This window comes from Schistocerca gregaria, chromosome 2 (assembly GCF_023897955.1).
Source record: "Schistocerca gregaria isolate iqSchGreg1 chromosome 2, iqSchGreg1.2, whole genome shotgun sequence".
Lineage (NCBI taxonomy): Eukaryota > Metazoa > Arthropoda > Insecta > Orthoptera > Acrididae > Schistocerca > Schistocerca gregaria.
The window spans coordinates 1,002,208,093-1,002,234,623 of NC_064921.1; the positions used below are offsets into that span (position 1 = coordinate 1,002,208,093).

At 40.5% G+C, this 26,531-nt stretch overlaps 1 protein-coding gene across 7 annotated transcripts in view; it reads right to left on the reverse strand.

The window, feature by feature from the left end:
• LOC126335504 (uncharacterized) overlaps positions 1-26,531 on the reverse strand; it is a 141,184-nt gene that overhangs the window by 21,871 nt on the left and 92,782 nt on the right. For all 7 annotated transcript variants that reach the window (XM_049998851.1, XM_049998852.1, XM_049998855.1 and 4 more), the window contains exons 7-8: positions 15,464-15,642; positions 11,709-11,846 (exon numbers count right to left, since the gene is read on the reverse strand). In XM_049998851.1, coding sequence (XP_049854808.1) covers positions 11,709-11,846; positions 15,464-15,642 — 317 coding nt within the window. The remainder of the gene's footprint in view (positions 1-11,708; positions 11,847-15,463; positions 15,643-26,531) is intronic.

The following is a 26,531-nucleotide window of genomic DNA, read 5'->3' on the forward strand; positions in this document are numbered from 1 at the left end:
CTGCCAGCTGAATTGCACACATTTCTGACATTGTACCTTTACCCTTTTTAATATAGAATAATGGGAAAAAATTGTAAAATTTTATTTCAAATTGTTTCCACTCATTTAGGGTTACCTAAATGGCTATAATGTATGTCATCCATGGTTTGTTCGAGTAGTATAATGATTACAGTTGGTCATACTCATGTAACATTTCTTTTTGTCATGGTTATAAACTGATAATACCTGGACAGTTATATGATCTAACACTGAGTTCAAAAAATTATATAAAAGGTCCCCCTTTTATTGTATAATAGTTCTTTTTCTTTCAAGTTGTTGCCACTAATTTGGGTTCACCTAAATGATCTTGTTATGTCATTTAATACACGTTCATCTACTGCAGTGTGACTACATTTAGTGATACTTATATAACACTTTATTTAGTAATGGTTGTAAACTTATTCCTTCACAGCTTATATTTTACCTATTGCCTACATCAGTTTTATGTGTATATTGTACCACACCAGTTACTGGTTGCAATCATCTTCTGTTCTGATTACTGACTAAAGATGAACAATGTTACCCAACGACTCACATTTCATGCTGTTAGTATATGAGTTTCTTTTCCATAAAAGTAGCATAAAAGCATTTTGTCAAGTTTTTCACCATGTTCTGACATGTACTTAATCGGAATGGATAGAAGGTTGTAAGGTTACACTTTGACTTGCTTTCTACGGTGAATGCTAACACCACCAACTGGCTTTCATTTACCTCTTTGATAGCTTAATTGCCACACACAGTTTAGCACTGGCTCTATTCAAATAGACAACAGCACTGTCAAATATGCCTACACAAGACAAGATTTGTATTGCATTCAGTCTACATGCTCACTTTCATGAGCTTTGCACTAAAGTTTGAGTTTAATGTAAGGATGATACTAATTGAAATTTCTGTATATTGGAATGCAACAGATGCATACTTATGTACGTATTTGTTACTGTTGCTATTGTTAATTTTCTTGTACACTTCATTCCACAGCTTCTCTCTGATGATGAAATTCTGAAATGCTAATGCTCAATAAGGAATTGTGCGATCAAGACCTTTCCATACTTCAAATTTATACTACATGCAACACATGTCAACACAATGCCAAAATAGTAGGCTAAGACACTATCAATGTTTTTAATCCTTTTGTGGTTGGTTTGTGCAAACAGAACATCACCTCTTTGGGACGTGCCTCACCTCATGACAGTCTCAGCTGTGCTGTGTCAGCAATTTCTACTGCACAGAACAGCGCACCTGCTGTACTAAATTATTATCCTCAAAATCAGTTTATTTGGTTGCTGACAACATTACAGCGAAGGGTATACAACAGTTTAAAGTAAGGAATAAAATATATTCCCATATCAGACTAATCAAACAATACTGCAATTCCTTCCTCTTGGTTTTATTATTGCCAATGGCACATCATCTCCAGGTTGACTTCTCTTCAGAAGTCCTACTGTATGGAGAAATAATTTCCTTTACAATCTCGTGTTTCTTTTAACACACTGTTTTGCACTTTTATATGCACCTAGTATTATGTCATACTTGTTTATTGCTCAGACTGATCGACTGTAGTCCGACATGTGTATTGCTTTCAATTTTTCAAGATTGCTTTGGCAGTCAGTTTTTCTCGTTGATGTCATTTCAGAGTAATTACAAAAATGAAGACAACAGTACGAGTCTCGTATGTTGCACCATTTCAATGTCACGAGCATTCTCATTGAAATGATTTACAATTCTCGTCTCTCTGACATTTGAGTTTTTCTATTCATGCGAACTGTTCCTAATGCATTAGTTTTTATGTCATGAAGATATTGGAAGAGATGCAGACTTCTGTTATCAGTTGCCAACATACAGTGCCTGTGGTCGTCGTCTTCTTCTTCTTCTTCTTCTTCTTCTTCTTCTTCTTCTTCTTCTGCAGCTCTACAAGTGATAATGAATCTTGGCCTCTTCAACTATCTCCTTCCATTTATTCCAGACCCTTGCTACTATTTTCCAATTCCTGTAACTCATCATCCAAAAGTCTTCTGACTCCATCCTCCCATCCAGTTTCCGATCAACCACATCCACTCTGTCCACCTGGCTTTCATTGTAATATCCTTTTTAGTATTTCTGTATCATTCATCCATGCCACGTGTTCAGCCCACCTCACCTAGATGACTTCACAATTCTTCTAACAGGCTGATATTTGTACATAGCACACAACTCATATCTCATCCTCCATCTTTCCCTTTCGCAAATTGGACCGATGATTCTCCTGAGTATCCTTCTCTCGAATTCATTCAGTGATTCAGCATCCTTTGCTGTCAAAGCCCATATTTCAGAGACTGGTCTGATCAATGTTTTACAGATGGTTAGTTTTGTGGTTTTAGTCAGGAGCATCGAAGATAGGGGCTTTGTTAAGGTGAAATAAACTTAACAGTGTGTGTCCCCTTTCCACACAAAGTTCCATGACAGTTGTTACTACTTTGTTCATTTTTTCTTAGCAACCTTCACTAGTTACTGCATCAGTTATTGCATCTATGTAAGGAAAATTATAGCCATCCCCTATGTCATTACTTATAAGTAACCTCTCTATGTTCCTACTTGCACATCTTTGTTCGTTCCTCACACGTTCTTGCAATATAATCCTACAAATAGAAGTGGTTTTCAGACAAGAAATTAACTCTTACCGTCTTCACTGATGAGCGAAAACATTATTACCACCTGCTTAACAGATTCTTTGTCCATATTTGGAACGAAGTACATCACTGATTCTGCATATCAGGGATCTGGCAGTTTGTTGGGAGGTTTGTGGAGATTTGTCACATTCGATGTCTACACACAGGTCAAGTAATTCATGTAAATACCAGGCCGCTTATACGCATGTGCGGTGATGGCGCCTGATAACAACACAAATGATTTTCATAGGCTTTACATAGGCAAATATAGTCGCTGAGACATGAACATGAGGTCAATGTAATACTCCTCAAACCATTGTAGCATAGTTCTGGTTCCAAGACAAGGACAATTATACAGCTGAAAGATGACATCATTGTTGCGGAAGATATCAATCATGAAGCGATGAGGGTGGTTCACCTCTGATGGCGTATCTTTGATTAGTACCACAAGCTCCATGCAAGTGCAGAAGAATGTCTCCCACTGCATAATAATGCTCCCACCAGCCTGTGTCTGTTACACTCTGCACGTTTCCAGCCACCATTCACCTTGATGACGGTGTTTTCGGAGACAATCATCGACCTAGTGTAGCAAAAACGTTATTCACACATAGAGCCAACATGTTTCCATTGTCCAACAATATTTTTTAAGTTATCAGTCTTCTGACCTGGTTTGATACAGCCTGCCACGAATTCCTCTACTGTGGCAACCTTTTCATCTCAGAGCAGCACTTGCAACCTATGTCCTCAATTATTTGCTGGATATATTCCAATATGTCTTCCTCCACAGTTTTTGTTCCCTACAGCTCCCTCTAGTACCATGGAAGTCATTCCCTGATGTCTTAACAGATGCCCTATCATCCTGTACCTTCTCCTTGTCGGCATTTTCCACATATTCCTTTCCCCCCCGATTCTGCATAGAACCTCCTCATTCCTTAACTTATCAGTCCACCTAATTTTCAACACTCGTCTGTAGCACCACATCTCAAATGCTTCGATTTTCTTCTGATCCGGTTTTCCCACAGTTCACGAACATACATATCTTAAATTTGCACAACAACAACCAGCACATTTGAGTTCTACCGCACATGAAAGTCATTTAACACAGGGCACACACAAGAATGTGACACATATATATACATCACAAGCAGTTAAAGAGTTAAAACATATATTCTACAAAAAGAAAGAAGTAAACATATACACGTTCTGCTGTAAAAAATAATACTGGATACACTCTCTGCTTAAATGACACTGAAAGCAACAACAAAATAAAGGGCATTTATGACTCTAGAAACAAGCTAGGATTTCCAGAGTAGGTTGACTACACATTGAAAGCTTTCCCCCCCCCCCCCCAACTTACTTCTGAAAAACAAATTTTGTATTGCTTTCTCAAGCGCTTTCCTGCTTCGTTTTCTTTGCATTTTTCAGACCAAGATCAGAGTTGGCTGATCTATAAATAGTGTTATATCGTAATGATATGTTTTATTACAATAAATAACACAAAGTGACAGTATTATGAAAAGGGTAGGTTGCTACTCACCATGTAGTGGAGATATTGAGTTGCAGACAGGAACAACAAATAGACTGCCAACCGACTAAGCTTTCAGCTAAAAGGCCTTCTTCTCAAGTAGACAACACACACTAACATTAACACAAATACAACTCGTACACACATGACTACCATCTCTTGCCATAGAGGACAGACTGCGAGCAACTGAGCGTGATGGAGGTAAGGACGAGGCAGAGGCAGGGAGGGGGAGGGATATTGGGTTAGGGGTGGGAAACCAAAGAGCTACTTGTGCGAGCATACAGGAACATGGAGGAGGGAGGGTAGGGCTGACCATGAAATCAGCAATAGCAGGACGTTGCCTGCACGTTAAACACAGATTAAATTGTGTTAAACGTATTGCAAACAATATAACAGAGAATCTGATCAACCAAGAAGCACGACACCAACTCAGTATGGCACAGGACCCAGTTCTGGAACTACTACAGAAACGCAGGAAGAAAGTTCCCTTCTGCAGCAATGAACCTCAGACAGCTGTAGGTGTAATTAATAGCATTAGATTTCCCGTGGAGCTCCAAGCGACAACTACTTCCAACTGTCATGGACAAGATAGGCAACATCAACCATCTGAAACCTTAGGCACCACGCAACATGGGAGCAGACAGCAGCTACTGCCACGAGAGTCTGCTGCAGCGTGGTGGACATAAGATGCAAACTACAACAGCAGCCTGATGCCGCAGGATTTGCACCTCACAGGTGCATACCAAATTCATAATGCCAGGACAATGACATGGACAGGAGAGAAATCCGCAGCCATTGCGAACAAAATGAGGAACATCTATAGTGTCACAATAGCAATAACAAATTGCCTGGAAGTCCTAATACGAATTGCAATTGTACGACCGTCATTGCAGAAGACAGCCACAATGGGCTCAGATGGCATAGTGAACACCAGGCACCATCCAGGTATAAACATGGAACCCGATCAGCAAAGCTGCCATTCTCAGAAAACATCTGATGAAGACACCAAGTCACTGAAATTTTGTGTCGGAAAGATACAGACCACTGGCAGTACAACTGATTCTATGAGACGACAGTGAATCATTGGGAAAATTAAAAACATAGCTTTGTTGCAGGAAAGTGAGCAGAGTGCACTTGATACTTTTCTGTGGGGATTACCATAGGACATTTCAAAAACGGCATGTACAGGTGCGGCAAAGGATCCACATTCTGCTATTGTGTTAGCGATGGACTGTGAAGAAATTGACATTTCCACAGGAATACAGGATGGGTGTGGGTTATTTCCCCACAAAAGTTAAGTGTTAAAAGTGTGGATGGCAGGGGCATTTACACAGTCAATATCGCCAGCCACAGAAAAATAGTGGGAACGGAAGGTTATCAGTGGCAGGATTTTGATGATGGATTGACAAGGATGACATTCTGGCTAGGGCAAGCTGTTACCAGTGTAGAACTGCTCATCTGACATTTCGAATACAGAGAATTGGCATTTTGTGTTACAAGAGGTAGGGTATTTAGGTGGTATAATTAGTAAAAATGTAATAAGGACGGACCAGAGGCCAGTGCACACTGTATGAGAGTTCCCAGTGCCTAAGTTGATTAAGGAACTGAAATCTTTTTCGGGGATCTCAACTTATTACAGAAAATTCATGAAAAGGTTTGCTGATGTATCACAACCACTCGCACAGTTGCCAAGGAACAACATGAGGTCTATATGGGCAAATGATTGTGAGGGTGCATTTGAAGAATTAAAGAGAGTTGACATCCAGCACAGTTCTAGTACTTCCAGACCTTCCCGACAGAGTTTATCCTTTCATGTCCTGCATCTAATCAAGCTCTGGGATTTGTCTAGACCAGGAGATTATAGGTGAAGAGCACCCTGTGGCCTATGCATCTTGACAGGCTGATTGTGGTGGGGAAGAACTATTCAAAGACATGGAAAGAGATGTTGGGCCTCATTTATGGTGTCACATATTTTAGATGAAATGTTCACAGAAAAAATTTTGGGTAGTGACCGACCACACTGCTATGAAGTGATTAATGGCACTGAAGGCTTCATCTAGCAGCAGGCAAGATGGGACCTGAGACTTAGCAAAGGCAAGTATAAAGTAGTATACAAACAAGTGAAGAATCACGGGAATGCAGACACATTAAGAAGGAAGGCAGTTGTGTTGGAAGTTAAGGGTCATGATCTTGCAGAGTGGCAGGCAGTGTAGAGAGCTGACAGTGACCATTAGTACAAGGTGTACAACTTTGCTTCCACTGTTTGCCGACATGTGATGACAATGGTAAGTAGCAGTTGAAAGAAACAGATCACAGACGTCAGGCAGTTAGCTTGGACCTCGGTCAACATAACCTTATTCAAACAGTAGTCCATTTGTGTCTGCATCATAAAGTTGTTCTTGATTGAAAATGTCTGTTTACGAGCCTAATTCTCATCATTTGAATGATACATGTGTAACCAATTTGTTTCATTAAAGCCTCAAATGTTGGGGAAAAAGCGGTGGAAGCAAACTTGTACATCTTGTAGTATAGGACGCAATCATAGTTTAGCACATGTGATGAACTGCTGTGCAGGATCATGGGTAATAACACCAGCAAAGTTTAAGGAGGAAATCTACAGGAAGCATATTATAATGTGTTATCTGGTGAAAGAGGGTGAAGGGCAACAAACCAGAGAGTGATATATATAAAACAAAGATTCCAAGACTTACCAAGTGGGAAAGCGCCGGCAGACAGGCACATGAACAAAACACACAAACACACACAGAGAATTACTAGCTTTCGCAACCGATGGTTGCTTCTTCAGGAAGGAGAGGGAAAGACGAATGGATGTGGGTTTTAAGGGAGAGGGTAAGGAGTCATTCCAATCCCGGGAGCGGAAAGACTTCCCTTAGGGGAAAAAAAGGACAGGTGTATACTCGCGCGCACACACACACACACACACACACACACACACACACACACACATCCATCCGCACATCATATATATATATATATATATATATATATATATATATATATATATATATATATATATATATATATATATACTGGTGGAGAAGAAGGAAAGCAAGTGTGGATTAATACGTGAATTGCATCCAGAGTGCACAGCGAAAAGACTGGAAATGTAGGCGAGTGCTGTTGCAGAGGCTGCTGGAAGCGTCAAAATCATTTGAAATGCTTGAGACTGATAATTTTGCACCATTCAGTTGTACACCAGCAGCAAACTGATTTGTACTCTAACAATATTAGATCACTTTTAACACACATCCTTTCACCTTTCCCTCTACTTCCCTCTTTCCTGATGAAGCAACCAGGGGTTGCGAAAGCTTGAATTTTGTGTGTGTGTGTGTGTGTGTGTGTGTGTGTGTGTGTGTGTGTGTGTGTGTTGGTTGTTTGTTAGTGTCTCTATCAACATACCAACACTTTTGTTTTGTAAGTTACATCATCTTTGTTTTTAGATATATTTTTCCCACGTGGAATGTTTCCCTCTAGTGTGTGTTTCAGTACATCAATGGCAAGATAGGATGGAATGAGAGTCATAGCGCCACCTGAACCGGATTACAGAAAGCATGGAGCGAGTTACCACCTGAGGTAAGCCTGATTATGGAACTCAGTAGACAAAACCTACCCTTCTACTACCACATAGCATCACTAAAGTACAAAGTACAAATTGAAAAAGTATGATTGCATATTCTAATTCGATTCCCAGTAACAGGAAAACATGACAGTTTCACTGTTACACCACTCACACGTATCCAATAAAGTGGAGAGTTCTTGTAAAAATTCTTGCACATGAGCATCTGGAAGGGCATTGGTGGAGGGGGAAGGGGGGTATTAATTTTGGAAGATGGTAGCTACGGTAGCTGGTATTCAATAATGATAGAGGAGGAGTTACAACACTGTTGAAGGGGGAAGGTCACATAGTGTCTCACCAGGATAATGCAAGCCAGCATAACCACATGTGAAATACAACTGTTCCAGACAGACAGAAAGGACTAGATAGTCTGAGTGATACTGGGGAACCCAGACTGAACCTACCATGACGTGGCAATAGCAGTGAGTTACTATGAGCAGGTGAAGCTCATGGAGACCAGACAGATTGAACTTCAGAAGAAGTAGGTTATTAATCAATGGGACCAAGTGCAACATAAATAGAACAACCTTCCAGCTACTAGCGACGATTGTGGGAATTATGCAAGTGAACATCTCACAACCATAGGTGTAATGGCCAGATCAAATTTGGAATTATTTCAAACAATGAATTTGACACTCACAAATCAAACTTTAGAACCTGATCTAATCCATTCCCTTGGTCAATTTCAGAGAACAACATCATATGACACTGATTTTGGTTGCCGCAATACCAAGTGTCACAGTGACTAACTCTGCTGTGCATAACTTCAATTCTTTTGAGATAGAGAGGCAACAATTGGTGTAATAAATACTCACAAATAAAATAGCAATAAGCAGCATAGTAACAAAGATTGGATATGGTATCTAACCAAAGTGAGCAAGCTGCCAGTTATGTTATCTATCATTTTCTCTGTATTTTGTACAAACATGAAGCATGATATGAAACTGATTTTAAGGTAGACCCAACAGAGCAGGTCTTGTTCACAGAGGAGGTTGGGGGAGGGGGGGAAGGGGAGAATAGGCAAATATAGGCACATTAGTGTGAGCCTGAATGAGGCAAATATAGACACATTAGTGCGAGCCTGAATGATTTATTGCAGCAGCACTGATTACAAAACTTCAGAGCACATTCTGCCAGGTCCAATTGTCAGTGGTACTACACAGACTTGTGCACCAAGAGTCAAGACAGCTTTCCGCACTTGACAATGGCAGTGATTTTTTAGGATTTGTGACTGGTATTGGCGCATATGCACAATAAGTGTGATGCTGCTGACTAAACAGTGAGGTGGTAGCAGTATACACATATACAGATGGTGGTAGTATCACATAAACAAGGTATAAGAGGGCAGTGGATTAGCAGAGCTGTCATTTCTACTCAGGTGGTTCATATGAAAAGGTTTCCGATGAGATTATGGTCGCAAAATGTGAATTAACAGACCCTGAACACTGTGCAGTAGTTGGTGCTCAACACATGGGACATTCCATTTCAGAAATCGTTAAGGAACTCAGTATTCCGAGATCCACCGTGCCAAGAACAGCACATTTCAGGCATTACCTGTCACAACAGACAACTCAGCGGCCAATGGCCTTCACTTAACGACCGAGAGCAGAAGGTTTGCAAAGAATTGTCAATGCTAATACAGACTGGCAAGAATAATATTTTGGGGTATCTCAACACTCAGGCAAAATGTATTCACTGCTCAAAAGAAAGTGGTTAGAATAATGTTTGGGGCTCATAGTCGCACATCTTGTAGGCATCTGCTTAAAAGGTTAGTAATTCTTACAATAGCCTCACAGTACATTTACTCAGTAATAAAATTTGTTATCAACAACATGGACCAGTTTAAAAACAACAGTGACATTAATGATTATAATCCTAGAAGAAAGTAAGACTTATACTATCTTCTACTTAACCTATCTTTGGCACAGAAAGGGGTAAAATATGCTGCTTTGAAACTTTTCGATAAATTACCACATGAAATAAAATGTCTGACGGACAGCAGCAATAGTTTTAAAAATAAATTGAAAATATATCTCCTTGACAACTCCTTCTATACCACAGATGAATTCTTGAATAGGAATAAATAAATCTATATGTATAATACATGCATTTTGTGCCATTTAAGGGAATGGGGTAGGCAATAAAAATTTTAAGCTTTTTAAAAAACACCTTGATTCATGTGAGCATTTCTGATGCACTTGACATCATAACGGTTACTGTGAAATTGATCAATGAAACACATAACTAGCTAACAAACTGAGAAATAACTCCAGAAATCAATGTGGGACATATGATGAAGTAACAGTTAGGGCAGTGTGGCGAAATTTGGTGTTAACGGGCTGTGGCAGCAGTTGACTGACGCAAGAGCCCTTGCTAACAACACAACATCGCCTGCAGTGCCTCTCTGGGCTCGTGACCATATCAGTTGGACTCCAGATTACTGGAAAACCATGACCTGGTCGGAATCCTGATTTGAGTTGATTAGAGCTTATGTGGGGGTTTGAGTGTAGTGCAGACCCTGCAAAGTCATGGACCCAAGTTGTCACCAAGACACTGTGTGCAAGATGGTAGTGGCGCAAGATGGTGATGGCTCCATAATGGCATGGGCTGTGTTTACATGGAATGGACTGGGTCTTCTGGCTGTTCAGCTACTTGCAGACCATTTGCAGCCATTCATGAACATCATGTTCCCAAACAACAATGGACTTTTTATAGATGACAATGTGCCTTGTCACCAGGCCTCAGTTGTTCGCAAATAGTGTTCACCCGACATAAATCTCATGGAACATCTATAGGACATAATCAAGAGGTCAGTTCATACACAAAATCCTGCACCAGGAACACTTCCACAATTATGGAATTATGGACAGCTATAAAGATAGCATGACTCAACATTTCTGCAGGGGACTTCCCACAACTTGTGGAGTCCATGCCACAGTGAGCTTCTGCACTACACCAGACAAAAGGAGGTTTGACACGATATTAGGAGCTGTACCATGACTTTTGTCACCTCAGTGTATAAATACTGAACATTTTGTAACGAAATTATTCTCAATCTCACAGCCCTATCAGCACAATGCGGCTGCGCAGGATGGGGCGCCACATGGACCTGCCTGTAGAAATCACCGTTCGAGGCCATGGTGAGGCAAAAGCTCTACACATGAGTCCTCCCAGACTTGGTGTCATAGCGCACCTGGCTATCCCAGGTCAACACTGGCAGCATGGCTGACTCCAGCCCAGAGGGCAGCAGGTCACTACCAGTGTGCATCCACCATTGTACTCCATCGCAAGATGGGCATCTCATCATGGTGGGCACAGGTGTCATCCAAGGCCGTGGTTGATACTCCATTGTTGAGTATACAAGCCGCTGTCACAGGGACCACAAGGCCAGCTTGCATAATGAGACCACTGGTGCTCGGTGGAGAAAACACGTCACCATCTCAGGGCTTGCAAGCAGCCAGCACAGCACAGAGTCTTCAATAAACAACTTGTTATCTTCACAGCTGCTTTTTTCAGGAACCTCTTACATTCCCACCTTGCCTTTACCACCCGCTCACACAATCCTCTCTCATAGCCACCTCTTCCTGCACAGGCGGCAAAACAGAAGTATGAATGTTATAAACTGTAACTAAACATCTGCAGCTATGTAAATTATATCAAAACGAAGAATGTTAATGTGCACACTTTGCAGGTACATCCTAGCTACACCGTGCTCTTTAATCAAATACCAATTCAAATAGGACATTGCTCTCTTTCCCAATCCACACACAGTAAACGTTTGTGTAAATAATTCTCCACACATCGGTCTCAGGCGCATAAAAGTACAATCACAGGCAACCTGAAAACTGAAATACTGTCTTACTGTTCTTCCTGCTCCAGGCTGTGAAGCATCTGAAACCCAGGTTCCAGTGATGGCTGTAATTCATCGACTGCATAGCCTTCTCCGAGTGCTGGAAAGTGTATTTCTGGCACATCCCCATCTTCATCTTCAATTTTACACCTGCAAGCATAATGATACAATAAACTAGAAACAAAGAAAAATTTCAACTGACATTTACATGTATTACCTTTTTCATCTGTTCTCATAAAAATGGAACAGGCCCAACGCAACTAACACATATTAGAGATGTCATTAATACTTCTAACAACAGATTAGTACATTATGTGTCTGAAACCAATAACAATATTACAGTGACTGGCTTTTTTTTTTTAAATTTGTAAATTAAAAATGTTCATTCTTGAATGATGGAATGAGTTGTTGCAACTGGGGCCTTACATGACTCTGGCGACATTCCCCTATGTTAAACAATATTAGATGACACAAGGATTTATCTCTGCTCCACATTTTAGAAATGGAGCTGTCACACAGATATATAGTACACGACATAAAAATTATCAAAAATGGTCACTGGCTCAATTAATTTACTGCAGGTTTATTCACTCAAGTCACTTAATACTCTGATGCAATATTGAACTCACAGTCCTCCAGAGATTGCAAAATGCAAGCAGCCCATTTCAAGACATTTTTATTATTTCAATGGCTGATTTCCTTTCAGAGTACACCACTAATTTGTCAAGATCCTTTACTCTACATCAAGTAATGAGCTTCACAAGCATTATGCAAATAATAAAGTTGAATTATATTCGTGTAGCTATTTGCACTTTGACATGCCATTTACAATCCAATTTAAATCTCTCCTTCAATATGATAAATACTGAGCTACTCAATACACTAGGGATAGCCTGCCCATCATTTTCTTCCTTGGTTGCTGTTTTCATCTGAGCTTCCATTAATGGCCTAAATCACTTTCTCCTCTGTGTCACCATCATAAGTTCATGCAAAACCTGGCCTGTGTTGATAACAACCCCTCCCCCCCCCCCCCCCCCCCCCCCCAAATCCCTCTCACTACCCCGAAGATCTTGCAAAAGCAAACATATTCAGCTCTATAACAGCTGCCATGCTAGTATCAAAACACAACAAGATTTCACACTGAAGGAGGAGGAGGAGGGATTCCCTCCCCCTAAATAGCTTTCTTGTACATCAATACACATAGTCCAACATATTTTTGACTCCATGATACCTTGAATACATTACCTCAAGTTCAATCCCTTACTATGATGTGCATCATCAGGTGTTCCTTTGGGTTTGGGGAAAAACAGCTGGGAGCCAAAACTGGTAAATACAGCAGATGTGAAGGCTCTTTGAACCGAAGTTCATGCATTTTATGCTGAAGATGAGTCACTGTGCAGTGTTGTGGTGAAACAGAACTTTCTCCTTTGCAAGATGTAAGATATAATCCTTCAGTTCATTGAGTACTGAAGCATAACATTCACTGGTAATGGTTCAAATGAATTAGATATGACATCATAAAATATACATAATAAGGGGTGTGGGTCTGGATGAGGGCAGAGTGGGGAATGCCTTATTATAATTAAAGAGAACATACTCTTTTTGTACCAGAGTGAGCAACCCAGTATTACAAAAATGAAATACCAAATACAATGAAGTTTAACACATAACAGAATAAAATGGCTCGATAACAATTAAGTACTGGTCCACAGAAAGGACAGCCAATTGTATTACAATATTTGTTGCAGAAGCAGAACGAAAAAGTCAGCCTCAACACAATGGTAATTTCTACAGAAGAACCTGAAAGTATGAAATTTAAGTGTACATTCCAATCACAAAATCTCCATCAACCCTATCAATAATTTGTATAACAATAATGGAAATTACTGGATAGAGCAGTACATAAAATAAGGGAAAGGTAACCATTCATCTCTACCGGATCAATGTGCGAAGCACCGTGTCTAACTTAAACCCAAATGCACAATCCTGTGGCAACGCCATGCCTTGGCTATAGAAGTAAGCATTTGGGTGTCTAAGTGGTTGTGTGTATGAACGTAGGTACTATTGCTAGAGGAAGAACTAGTGCTCAAAAGCTAGTATGAATACTGTTTTCTGTTAAGTGCTACTGTGCTCCATACATTGATCCGCTATAGATGACTGGTAGTCTTTCTCTTACTTCACCGGTAAATAGTATGCATATTTATGTAAATTTATTTCAATAAGAACATTAAATTATGCAGTATATTTGAAATGTGTAATACTTGTTTCAATTATCTAGGAAATCTATACAGACATAGCCTATGAGAGACACTCCTCAATTTCTTGGCTTATGACGATGATGATGATGAGGTCCAATACTCAGAGGAGTGTAGGGGACAATGCGGTAGACCCGCACTGCTGACTAGGCAAGGTCTTAGTGGAGTTGGTTTGCCATTGCTTTCCTCTGACCATAATGGGGATGAATGATGATGATGATGATGATGATGATGATGATGATGATGAAAACGACACAACACCCAGTCATCTTGAGGCAGGGAAAATCCCTGATCCCGCCGAGAATCAAACCCGGGACCCAGTGCACAGGAAGCGAGAACGATACCGCCAGACCAAGAGCTGAGGACTCCTGACTTATATCTGCTGCTTATTTTAAACATTAAAATACTTATAAAAGTCAATGTTTTCCCATTTGTGATTTATGTAAATTTATTTCAATAAGAACATTAAATTATGCAGTATATTTGAAATGTGTAATACTTGTTTCAATTATCTAGGAAATCTATACAGACATAGCCTATGAGAGACACTCCTCAATTTCTTGGCTTATGACGATGATGATGATGAGGTCCAATACTCAGAGGAGTGTAGGGGACAATGCGGTAGACCCGCACTGCTGACTAGGCACGGTCTTAGTGGAGTTGGTTTGCCATTGCCTTCCTCTGACCATAATGGGGATGAATGATGATGATGATGATGATGATGATGATGATGAAAACGACACAACACCCAGTCATCTTGAGGCAGGGAAAATCCCTGATCCCGCCGAGAATCAAACCCGGGACCCAGTGCACAGGAAGCGAGAACGATACCGACAGACCAAGAGCTGAGGACTCCTGACTTATATCTGCTGCTTATTTTAAACATTAAAATACTTATAAAAGTCAATGTTTTCCCATTTGTGATTCTGATGGAGGCTGTATTTTTAAGATATCGTAACTTCAGTGTTTGGTTTCCTGCTTAAAAAAATAAATAAATACAATCCTTTTCAACCACAGCCCTTTTTCTAACTGACGTAGGACTGAGAGGTATTTTGTCTTTCCCTTTCCACTCTATAAGTATTATCTTTTCACTTACATGTTCTGAATGACTGGCTAACAATAGAGGCAGATAAAGAGAGGAGTGTATTTGGTTTGTAGAAAATAGTACAATAAAACAAAAAACGAAAAAGACAGGAAAAAGAGAGTGAAAATCTTTCTAATTAAAGGAATTTTTATGGTCTGTATTTTCATACTGTCTAAAATTCCACACAGAATTCTGAGGGAGACACAGAATGAATATGTTGTTAGTAACCAATTATATAATAAGAAGAAACATTGAAACAGGAAATAAATAATAAGACTTAGTTGTGTACATCTTTTGTACACAAAAAATTTTATCAAGATATTTCTGTGGATCACTTGCATCCTGATAAATTACTACAAATGTTTGTCCTAGATCAAAATATATACATACACTACAAATGTTTGTCCTAGATCAAAATATTTACATACACCAGTTCAGAAATTATGTCCTTCTGCCTCGTCTGTGTAAGCATTTTATATTCTTCCATTACTCGTAAACAATTTCCAAGAACGAAGTTGTTATAATTTAATACTCGAAGTTGATAATCTTGAACAATTCCTTCTATGCCTCCTAGGCCCATTTCCACAAGTACACGCTCCAGTACATCCTGAAAAAGATACAAAAACAATCGAATTCATTCCAACAATGAAATTACTTTTAAAGTGGCAATAAAAATAAAACCAACACAAGAAAACTGAAACTAAGAATAAAGGCATAACACCTTCTATGACCAAAGCTCTCCTGTATGATTTATGCACATAATTTTTATTTGGTATCAATTCCCTTAAGACACTAGCCCTTTTCCATAAACTCTGCACACCCAATGCATAATGGATAATGTTGCAAGTATCCTTGAGAGAAATTTTGTCATGTATCAGAAGTAAAACTGAAACAAGTCATGTTTGTTGGATCTGACACATAAAAAATGATGTTTGGTTCCAGTTCTGAATTAAAACTGACGACGAGTGAGAGGGAGCCTTGGGTATTATTCAAGGATGTTGGATTTACACAGTATTTCTGTTGTACCCAACAAGCTGGAACAGTTCAAGTAGGTAGGCTGCTTGATGACCCTCAAGATTCTTTTAAGTCACCTTTATTCTTTCCCTGACTATTTTGGTGAAAGTGAGGAATACGGCGAGTTCTTTCATTAAGAAATCAAAGTGATGGAAACACTTTATCAGGGTTGCTGTAATACCAATATAACACAAAACCCTCACCGATACCTTCACCTAGATGTACAACACGGTATTCATTAGAGAAAAAGTGATATTAGCCACCTGACACACAATTCCGGAGTTATGAAGAGGTGTTTTCACATTTATACTTCAACAAAATCTCCGTTCATACTGAAAATTAAATCACTTTTCATTCCAATTACATATGTTTTGCCAACACAGCTACTTTGCCACTAGGTTTGACCTTTAAAACAGAGTTCAAGGCCATTTCAAGGTAACCATTCTATGACCCACTTCAAACCTTGCAACTTTTACTAGACTTTTTTTGCAGAATTGTGCCATTCCAGAGATATCGACCAGTACAGATTAAAATGGGACACCCTATATATACACAACCCAATTCCACTGTCAGAAACAATCTTACGAAAGTAGTACACTGCCACACCAATACATTCTAAGACACAACAAAGAAAGACAAATTTCAGCTCTAGCTCAGCAACTGCTATGAAATTATGCAGAAAGAGGATACACAAATAAACTCACAAGAAGTACAAAAAGAAGTCAAAGATGCTGTAAATGAGGTGGCAAATGCTTTCGTCAAGAAGCACATTACCATCAATGCACAAACACATTAAGGCATTAGCTAAGAGAAGAGAAACCGGACAGCTGGCTATGAGACACAAGGCACAAGGAAAAAGCACAGTTAGAAGAGGTATGGAAAACCACCCAAGCAACTCTGAGAAGAGCGAAGAGAAGGTATATGACAAAATGGACTGCACAAACTACAGAGGAATTGCCCTCCTGAGCGTCTGCTATAAGATCTTGGCCAACTGCATAAAAATAGAATTCAGCTGTCTACAGAATAGGTGATGGGTGTATATCAGGGTGGTTTCAGAGAGAGCCGATCAACTGCGGACAACATTAATGTACTGCGACAGCTCACTATGAAGGTGTGCCAGGAGGTCCTGATGAATTGCCTAACTAGTTTGGAATACCTACGAAACTTGTTAGTCTAGTTTTCGTTTGTCACATTGATTCAATAGGCAAAGTGAAAATCAGGTACCAAGTCACTGAAGGTATTAACATAAAAACAGGGTTGAGACAAAGCACTCACAATTCACGCGCATTGTCCAGCTTGGTTTTTGAAAAGGTAATAATGGGAGATTTCCGTAAGATTTCAACGGGGTCAAGGTAGAAGATGGGAAAATTGCGCACATCGCATCTGCCAATGACATGGCCCTGTTATTTGTTAATGACAAGGATCTGTTGTCCAAATCTAAGGACGAATGAGCGACACCATGAAGGCGGCAGGGAGCAGGATTTGTCTCCTTTTAAATGACTCTGCTACTGAGAAAGACTCAAGCCTATACAAGATACCCACTCTAGCCATTGATAGTTGGAACCTGATCCAACAAAAAGATTTATAATTTTAACTATATGGGGTAGTATTTACAGACCAAGCTCACATGAAGCAGAAATCAAACTGAGGATCCAAGCTGAAAATTAACCATACTTCAGTCTGAGACCATTTTTGAAATTACGCAGCCTCTCAAGGAATTGCAAGCTCCAGCCATACAAAACACTAATCCAACCCATAGGGCTACCTGGTTGTGAAACATGGAGTCTGGAAAAATCTTCAATAATCTTCTCGTTTTTGAGTAGAAACTCTTGAGGAAGATCTATGATCTGGTACATTCTGAGATCACTGGGGAGTGAAGGATCTGGCATACTTGTAAGGTGGATGAGGTCTACAAAAGACCAAAAATTGTGGGACTGATGAGAACTGAGCAGCTCATATGGGGAGAGTAAGCGAGACAGATCAATAAACCCCGATGAACATTGAAATCTGGATTTTACTCCTTATGGAAGAAGACTACTAGGCAGACTAAAGAAAAGGTGGAGAGATGGAATTCATAAGAACCTGCTGCGTATTGGAACAGAGGGTGACTGGCAGCAAAAGGAAGGAAACAGAATCCAGTGGAGAGGAGCCTTGCCACTGCATGTGGCCCACTGGACATGAAAATGTAAAATGAGTATATCAACACAACCCTCAACAAAATCCCTTCCCAACAAAGACGATTATCCATTACAGTTTGCAACAGCTCTGTGTGAGAGAGTCACAGCGCATGTGTGCTAACACATGGGGGGAGGGGGGGGGGGGGAGAATTCACAGTATTTCCCAAATTACTTGGCAAGTAATTATTGTTTTCTTGTATGGTATCTTTCCTGGCTGTGCCCATAGGCTTGCTCTCTTGGCTATTGTTGATGCTACAGCTGGTTTCCAGTATATGGTTTCATTCAGCCTAGAGGTGGTGGGACCATCTTTCTGTAATCCTTCTAAATGGGATGTGGTGGACGGCCACTGTGCTGGTTTAAGGGACAGTGGCATTTCCAAAATGGCTGGTGTTTCCCCAGCACCTGCTGGTAACAAACTTTTAAAATGTCTCAGTAGGAAGCTGTATTCTCCCAAGGAGTGCTGTCAAGGGAGCACGAAATGGTCAATGAAAGAAAGTAACTGCCTTGTGCTCCTGAAGTTTGATTGGTTAATGGTGTGGCTGTAAAACAAGTTAATGGAACAGCTGGAGTTCACAGAAAGCTGAGTCATGGGGCCTGTGGCATTGGAGGTGAGGTTTCAAGTGTCCCCCCTACTGTAAAGCAGAAATGAGTATCTTTAATGCTCAATAAAGTTACTCTGTTGATGCAACAAGCTTTAAAGAATTCAAACAGGCATTCCTACGCCTGTTTGTGGAATTCCAATTAGTCAATTCAATTTTAGAGGTGAAATTTGTTTCTTAGTACATACGTATATGATTGATGAGAACAGGTTTTGAACCAAGCAGTGGAACATTAAGTTAGCTGTAAGTGGTACTAAATAAAAGAGATGGACTTCGAGAGGTCAAATTGAATCCAACAAACTACACGGTAGTTACAGTTAAACTTTTGCTACTGAGAGGAACCCCATGAAGAGCAATTGATCTTAGAACAATGACACTTCATGGAAACACTTATAAGGACATGTGAAAGAGAAATACTGAATAAATGATTGCAAGAAACACATTTTAATTTCCAATTGTTTACTGGACACCATGTTTACATTCCAGGTTACAAACATTGTCCAATGTGATGACCACCTGCATCAACGTTAAACTGGAACCACACTAGAGATACCATTTCACAACTGTTCACAGCACTTCTCGAACAGTGAACTGCTTGAAGCTCGCACACTGTGTCCAACATTCTCAGCCATAGCCACTGTAACTTCTTCAACAATCTGTGGTGCAACTGGCCATTGGCCTCTCCCAGAGTTAGTTCCCAAATCACCAGTTAATTTAAATTTCCACATTATGTTCTTCAACCCCAGTATTCCTTTAATGCATTGGTCCTTGTGAAGAGCAACTGCGCTGTGGCTGTTGATTTTGTTAAAACAGTTTTATGAGTAAAGCCCTGTCCACGTTGTTCAGACCCATTTCAACAGTTTGCAATTGTAATTTCCACTTATGCTTGTGTTTCAACTCTACATTGCTATATCAGAACTGGCACCTAACAGCAAGTCATGATACTAACACTACTAACAATGCAAATCCTGCAGTGCACAGTCTGAACATCGTTCATCTAAAATTGTTTTCTGTCTGCACTGCCTCAAGTAGTGAAAGTTTAATTTTAATCACTCTGAACATTTGTATACCTGCAGACAAAGGCTCCACCACCGTAGTTTTGAACTGCAAGGATTACATGGCAGAAGAACTCCATCAGCTGTCAGATACTTCCACCTACAAACCATGCCACAGTGATCCCATTCCAGCAATCCAGCAGGATCTCCAGTCACTACCCAAATCCTTAGGCCCATCCCAGAACCTCTCCCCAGAATCTATCTCTCTACTTAACCGTACCACTCCCCACACTCCCACTTTCTACATGCTTCCTAAAGTCCATAAACCCAACCACCCAGGATGTCCCATTGCAGCTGGTTACTGTGCCCCCACTGAGAGAATCTCTACTATTGTAGACAAACACGTTCAACCTATTGCCCAGAACCTATCCTCCTATATAAAAAATACCAACCATTTCCTCGACTGACTCTCCACAGTTCCTTTCCCTTTACCACACGGTGCCCTGCTTGTCACTGTTGATGCCACCTCCCTATACACTAACATTCCTAATGCCCATGGCCTTACTGCTATCAAACACTACCTTTCCAGAAGCCCTATGGATTCCAAACCAACAACCTCCTTCTTAGTCGCCATGACCAACTATGTCTTCACCCACAATTACTTCTCCTTTGAAGGCTTTACCTACAAACAAATCCACGGTACGGCTATAGGCACCTGCATGGCACCATCCTATGCTAACCTATTCATGGGCCATCTAGAGGAATCCTTCCTAAAAAACCAGAATCCTAAACTCCTCACCTGGTTCAGATTCATTGATGACATCTTTGCTATCTGGATTGAAGGTGAGGACACATTATTCACATTCCTCCAGAACCTCAACAACTTCTCCTCCATTTGCCTCAACTGGCCCTACTCAACCCAACAAGCCACGTTCCTAGATGTTGACCTCCACCTCAGAGATGGCTACATCAGTACCTCCGTCCACATCAAACCTACTAACCACCAGCAATACCTCCACTTCGACAGCTGCCACCCGTTTCATACCAAGAAGTCCCTTCGTACAGCCTAGCCACCTGTGGTCGTCGCATCTGCAGTGACAAGCAGTCCTTCTCTAAATATACCGAGGATCTCACTGGAGCCTTCACTGACCGTAATTATCCTTCCATCCTTGTACAAAAACAAATCTCCCGTGCCTTATCTTTCCAGTCTCCCACCACCTCTCAAAGTCCAACATTCCGGCCACAGAGGAGTATTCCCCTCGTAACTCAGTACCATCCGGGACTGCAGCAACTGAATTACATTCTCCGCCAGGGTTTTGATTACCTCTCATCGTGCCCTTAAATGAGAAATGTCCTACCAACTATCCTTCCCAGCCCTCCTACCGAGGTATTCCGCCGTCCACCAAACCTACACAATATACTCGTCCACCCTTACACAACCCCTGCTCCCAATCCCTTACCCCATGGCTCATACCCCTGTAATAGACCTAGATGCAAGACCTGTCCCATACATCCTCCTACCACCACCTACTCCAGTCGGTCACTGACATCACCTATCCCATCAAAGGCAGGGCTATCTGTGAAACCAGTCATGTGATTTACAAGCTCAGCTGCAACCACTGTGCTGCATTCTATGTAGGCATGACAAGCGACAAGCTGTCTGTCTGCATGAAGGCCACTGACAAACTGTGGCCAAAAAACAAGTGGACCACACTGTAGCGGAACACGCTGCCAAACATGATACCCCTCATCTCAATGACTGCTTCACAGCCTGTGCCATATGGATCCTTCACACCAACACCAGCTTTTCTGAATTGCGCAAGTGGGAACTTTCCCTGCAATACATCCTACATTCCCGTAACCCTCCTGGCCTCAATCTTTGTTAGTCACTGTCCTCACCCACCCAGCCTCCTCCCTGTTCCCATTCCAGCATTACACAGCCGTCATTTCGCTGTCACACCATGTCTTTCAATTTCTTTTATTTTTATTTCACTCCTTTCCGCTACTTACCACCTCCCCCCTCCACACCTTTTTTCCTGCCCTCCGTCTAAACTGCAACACTTCACTGTCCGCCACTCCCACCATACTATCCCTCCCCCTCCCCACCCCAGCCTCCTCCTTACCCCCACCCAGTCGCCACTCCCATCATGCACTGGTGCTGTCACTCACAGTGTAGTTTCAGCTCTCTGAGACTGCACATGTGTGTGCAAGTTGCGCTTGCGTGAATGTGTGTGTGTGTGTGTGTGTGTGTGTGTGTGTGTGTGTGTGTGTGTGTGTGTGTGTGTGTGTGTGTACTGCTGCAAAGGCCTTAATGGCCATAAGCTGTGATTGTGTGAACCTTTCTATTGTGCCTATCACGACTCAGCACCTCTACTATATGGTGAGTAGCAACTTCCCTTCTCTCGTATTGTTACATTCCATCCTAGATTTTCCATTGTTTGATTGTAATGTAATCTTAGTTGTATAGTGGAATTTGTATGCCGGCCAGGGTGGCGAAGCGGTTCTAGGCGCTACAGTCTGGAACCGCGCGACCGCTGGGGTCACAGGTTCGAATCCTGCCTCGAGCATGGGTGTGTGTGATGTCCTTAGGTTAGTTAGATTTAAGTAGTTCTAAGTTCTAGGGGACTGATGACCTCAAAAGTTAAGTCCCACAGTGCTCAGAGCCATTTGAAGCATTTTTGGAATTTGTATATTTACTATAATAAGTTCTGTAAAGGTAATTTTATTTACTTCAGGATCACAGTCCGTTTCAATGGTTCGAAAACAAACATGAGGTTTATCGCAGGGCATGATTTCATAACCTGCACGCTGTGGCTACATCAAGAAGAGTTTATGTATAGTCTTTAATTTACAACAACAACAGCGCAAATATTTTTGTAGGCTTGCAGATCTGAAGATGGCAGCTTAGTCCTGTCAAACTAGTAATCAAGTGTACCTACATACGATCGAGACAATGAACACTTCATATTTGAAGCTTTCTTTACTTAAAATTATTTTTGATTTTAACAAATTTCTCTTTTTCAGCAATGCCTTCTTGCCAGAGCCTCTCTGCTTTTTTTATATTTTCCCTGCTTCTGACATTATTTGTTGTTTTGTCACCCAAATAGTAAAATTCTTTTCTTTTCTTCAAAGATCTATTTAATTTTCTTATAGGCTGCATCTATGTTTCCCCTATTCAGGCCTGCATCCATCAACTTAGCCATGCTGCACATTTATATTTTCACATTTTGTCAATAAAATTCAGTATCTCATGTGTTATACAAGGATTTCTACTAGGTCTTGTCTTTTCATCTACTTGGTATTCTGCTGCCTTCACTATTCCCTCTCTCAAAGCAAGCCATTGGTCTTCTATTGTATTCCTTTCTACTTTTTCCACCCCGGTTCAAACAATCATTGTCTAAAGCTCCCTCTGAAAAGCATAATCGCCCCTGGTTCTTTTGATTTATATAGGTCTATCACCTTAACTTTCCACTATTGTTTAATTTCTTCAGTTTTAATCTGCAGTACAAAACCAATAAATTACAAACAGAGTACACATCTACCCCTGGAAATGATTTGCTGTTTAAAATCTGATTTCAAAATCTCTATATTACCCTTTCATCCCCTTCCGCCCATCCACATTCCCCTACTGCTTTTCCTTCTCTTCCTTTTCCAATTATTGAATTTCAGTTCTCTCATCACATTTCATCTTCCTGGACTGTCCAAGAGCTAATTAAGCACATAAACTTTTATTGCAACTACTGGTGTCGCTCACAGTCTATCTTGGCTGCAATAATGTTTGCTATGTTCTTCGTAGTAGCTCACCCACATTCATACTTATTCATCAGTAACCTCCTCACTGCTGAATTCTTCAAGGAATCAAACTGCCATGTAAAAAACATCTTCAAATGTCTGATTACATTACAAATGAGTTAATGTGTTAAATATTTAATGTTCAGCATGTCAAATTTTATGGCTGAAAACACAAAACCTAAATTAATTAGTTTTATTAGTTTTGTACAAATTAGTTTTTCCACTTCCTGCATGTGTCTAGAAGACCGCATTGTACCCTCCTTTCTCATAGGTCGTATATGGTACAGCGATACGAAAAGAACCTTCCACCACTGTTTTTTTTTTATTATTATTCTATAAACATACAACTGAAACTGAGAAATACTTACTCTCTTCTGAAAAGCTTATACTCTGGTTTAAGAAATGCTAGTTATTCATGGATCTCAATATCTACGATGTCATCTCACCGAAACTGTGTGTTATAAAATGATATAATTTTGCAGGTATATTCATCATTATATGTGGATACTGTCTGCAAAATTTGATGCAAACACAATTAATGTTAAAGGCGTTCAATAAGTAATGCGACACTTTATTTTCTGAAAGCAGGTTGTTTTTATTAATGATTCCAATACACCATATTATTCCCCACTCTTTGGTCTACAAAATCCCATTTTCAACATAATCTTTATCCAATGCAATGCCCTTACACCACCTTACTGGTAGGGCCAACATCAGAGCCAATGTCTTGCTGCGTTAATAACCTCCCCATCATCCATGTAGTGGTTCTCGCTCTTCACTGGGCCACACTGATGGAACACAGAAATTGTGAGATCCAGGCTGCAGGATAAGAAAGAACATTCCAATGAATTTCTTTGAGGCCCTCCCAGGCACGCAGACTTGTGAGAGGCCTGCCATTGTCAAGGAGAAGTAGAAGTTCATTTGCATTTTTTGTGGTGATGAACACACTGAAGTCCAACACTGCAGGAGTCACAGCTGTGTGTGGCCAGCCACCATGTGGGAGATCGGAGGTAGGACAGGTCTGCTCGACCTCATTGTGATGATGACAGATCCCTTTTCCAATGACTCACTGTGCTTTTATTCACTGCCACGTCTCCGTACACATTCTAAAAGCACCTATGAAAGCTGCGATGCTCTGGTTTTCCACCAAGAGAAACACACTGACAGCCCTCTGCTTGGAATACCCCTCCGTTACAGATGACATTTTGAAGGCTGCATATAGCGCTGCCACGTATTAGAATTTGATGAGATTACAGGGGCTGAAGTGGGAATATTTCACTATGTCAACTGAAAGAACATCATACCTGATGAAATTTTACTGTGTACACTGTGGTGCTACAGAAGAATGCTGAAGATTAGATGGGTAGATCACATAACTAATGAGGAGGTATTGAATAGAATTGGGGAGAGAAGGAGTTTGTGGCACAACTTGGCAAGAAGAAGGGACCGGTTGGTAGGACATGTTCTGAGGCATCAAGGGATCACCAGTTTAGTACTGGAGGGCAGCGTGGAGGGTAAAAATCATAAGAGGGAGACCAAGAGATGAATACACTAGGCAGATTCAGAAGGATGTGGATTGCAGTAAGTACTGGGAGATGAAGCAGCTTGCACAGGATAGGATAGCATGGAGAGCTGCATCAAACCAGTCTCAGGACTGAAGACCGCAACAACAATAACAACACTGTGGAAATGTATTAAGCAATAAACTTTTTTCCCTTTTGTTATTTTGAGGGGAATGTTAGTGAGGAAAAGTTTCGAAAAGATTAGAAATTGTGTCTTAAGTTTATTGGAAGTCATTAAGTGGTCTCATTCTCAAATACTATATGAATAAAGTCTGGACAATTAGTAGCCGTGAGTTACACTGCCTCAAGATCTGTACACAGTTTTTTAATTTTAATACTTGACTTATTGTGTTAAACATTTAACATAGTATTACACCTTTTAATCAGTAGATTAGGATAGCATTTAAAATTTTAAACTCAATCAATAATTATATGAAATACTGAAAATCAAACATTTCTTGCCCCTGGAAGCTATTAGATAGGATATCTATATCTGAGACTATGTGACTGTTTTATGCATTTAATACTATAAATTATTACAGATACTCCTGGATTACTCCTACTTGATTTTGTATTTCCAAACCTTCATCACATGATCAGAAATTCCATTCTCCCTGCCTTCACACTTCACAAATTTCCCCTAGACCTAACCCCAACCACCCATTTCTTTACTTTTTTAATTCTCTTACCTACCTATCTGGTAAACAGACCAAACATTCTCCCACATGTAGCCCCAGCCCAGAGATCCAAATGGGGCACTATTTTACTTCCAGAATATTTTACTGTAGAGCATCCTTAAGCTATAAATTACAGCTGCATGCCCTTGAGAAAAATAGCAGCTGCATTTTTCCCTTCGTTGCAGTTGTTCACAGTACCAACATAGTAAGGCTATGATGGCTTAAACCATCCACTGCTAAATCTCAGATTTTTTGCTCAACCAAAACCAATGATTCCATCATTACCTCCAAAGTAGACAAAGAGGTGAACCACTGTGGTACTAGTCGGGGGGAAATCCCTGCTACTGCTACATTTGCTATTAGGATTCCATCTTTCTGGTTCAAATTGATCTACACTCCCTCCTTAAAAACTTAGGCTTCTTCAAAGGACTCATGTCTGACTCAATAAAGCTTCTTACTTCATTCGCACTACATACAAGTACTTTCTCATTCATCCAAGATTAAAAAACACAACCACCCTGGCCACACCACAGATGATAGTTGCACAACACCTACAGAATATGTCTCTTTTTTGGTGTTTCAACATCAGCAACTTACTGAACATATTAAAGACGCCAACTTTTCCCTGGATGAGCAATAATCTGTGCCTTTCCCATTCTCAACACAAACTTTGCTAGTGA